At 38.4% G+C, this 1,830-nt stretch overlaps 1 protein-coding gene across 1 annotated transcript in view; it reads left to right on the top strand.

Moving 5' to 3' along the window:
- Positions 1-1,830, top strand: part of LOC107674390 (BUB3 mitotic checkpoint protein) — a 5,381-nt gene that overhangs the window by 1,651 nt on the left and 1,900 nt on the right. Inside the window, exons 5-7 of the mRNA XM_016468351.1 lie at positions 1-131; positions 193-213; positions 501-587. Coding sequence (XP_016323837.1) covers positions 1-131; positions 193-213; positions 501-587 — 239 coding nt within the window. The remainder of the gene's footprint in view (positions 132-192; positions 214-500; positions 588-1,830) is intronic.

Genomic DNA, 1,830 nt, shown 5'->3' with positions numbered 1-1,830 from the left:
ACGCTCCCATCCGCTGCGTGGAGTACTGTCCGGAGGTCAACGTGATGGTGACGGGCAGCTGGGACATGTCTGTGAGGCTCTGGGACCCTAGAACGCCCTGCAACGCCGGGACCTTCACGCAGCCGGAGAAGGTGAGCAGACGTGAGGGATGCAGCGGCTCTGGCACAGGAGCTGCTCTGATCTGTGTTTCAGGTCTACACGCTGTCTGTGGCTGTTAACTTTAGCTGCGGGAACTTGCTAATTAGCACATTATTAGGAAAGGCAATTTGCAAAGATTCATTAAAAAAACGTATACTCACTTCTTCTGTTGGTGAAGCTGGATCAAGAATGATTCGCGCGAACATAGACGCATTTATGGCTGGCTGTGTTTCAGGTCTACACGCTGGCTGTGTTTCAGCTGTCTGTGTCTGTTTTTCAGCTGTCTGTGTCTGTTTTTCAGCTGTCTGGCTGTGTTTCAGCTGTCTGTGGCTGTGTTTCAGCTGTCTGTGTCTGTATTTCAGGTCTACACGCTGGCTGTGTTTCAGCTGTCTGTGTCTGTTTTTCAGCTGTCTGTGTCTGTTTTTCAGCTGTCTGGCTGTGTTTCAGCTGTCTGTGGCTGTGTTTCAGCTGTCTGTGTCTGTATTTCAGGTCTACACGCTGGCTGTGTTTCAGCTGTCTGTGTCTGTGTTTCAGCTGTCTGTGTCTGTGTTTCAGTTTGATGAAGTCTCTTCTGCTCACCAAGGCTGCATTTATTTGAGCAAAAATACAGTAAAAATTCTGAAATATTATTACAATGTAAAACAGCTGTTTTCTAAGTGAATATCTGTTAAACTGTAATGTATTTCTGTGATGCGCAGCTGTATTTTCAGCATCATTACTCCAGTCTTCAGTGTTGCTGATTTGCTGGTGCTCAGTTACTTATAATGGTACTGATTATTTTCAATGTTAAAAATATAAATATTTTGTGAAACTTTTTTCTGTATTCTTTGATGAATAGAATCTTTAGAAATGTCTTTACTGTCACTTTTGATCAATTTCATGCATCCTTGATGAATAAAAGTATTAATTTATATTAAAAAATACACGCACCCTAAAATATTGAATTGTAGTACATCATGGTTCCCACAAAAATATTGTGCAGCACAACTGTTTTCAACATTGATAATAATCAGAAATGTTTCTTGAGCAGTAAATCAGCATATTATACTGATTTCTGAAGATCATGTGACACTGAAGACTGGAGTAATGATGCTGAAAATACAGCTGCGCATCACAGAAATACATTACAGTTTAACAGAGATTCACATAGAAAATAGCTGTTTTACATTGTAATAATATTTCACTGCTTTTACTGTATTTCTGATCAAATAAATGCAGCTTTGGTGAGCAGAAGAGACTCCATTAAAAAGATTTAAAAGTTGTAATGTTTCCGAACTTTAGACAAGTACTGTAGTTCGTTTCCATTTCAATTCAAATTTAATTTTGTCTCACACACACATCCATACATAATACGATGTGCAGTGAATTTTTTTTCTCTATGCACATACAGAAATTAACATAAGAATAATATAGAAAAAACTAAAATATTCAAGGACACTACTAGTGCTGGGCGGTATGACCAAAAATTTATATCACGGTATTTTTCAAAATTATACCAGTTTCACGGTACATGACGGTAATTTTTTTTCATGCATGACCGGGTGTTAACCATATTTTCTACTGATTGAGAGGAAATACTGCAGTATATTGACTTAGAATGCCCTATTTTACTGTCATGATGAGTGAATATTGTAAGAAAATACCACACTAAATAGTGACTAAACACGACCCCTTTTAATACATGTTAACCAG

This window comes from Sinocyclocheilus anshuiensis, unplaced genomic scaffold, assembly GCF_001515605.1.
Source record: "Sinocyclocheilus anshuiensis isolate Anshui unplaced genomic scaffold, SAMN03320099.WGS_v1.1 scaffold652, whole genome shotgun sequence".
Classification (NCBI taxonomy): domain Eukaryota; kingdom Metazoa; phylum Chordata; class Actinopteri; order Cypriniformes; family Cyprinidae; genus Sinocyclocheilus; species Sinocyclocheilus anshuiensis.
Note: the sequence above shows the minus strand (reverse complement) of the source record. Positions and strands in the feature narration are given on the sequence as shown.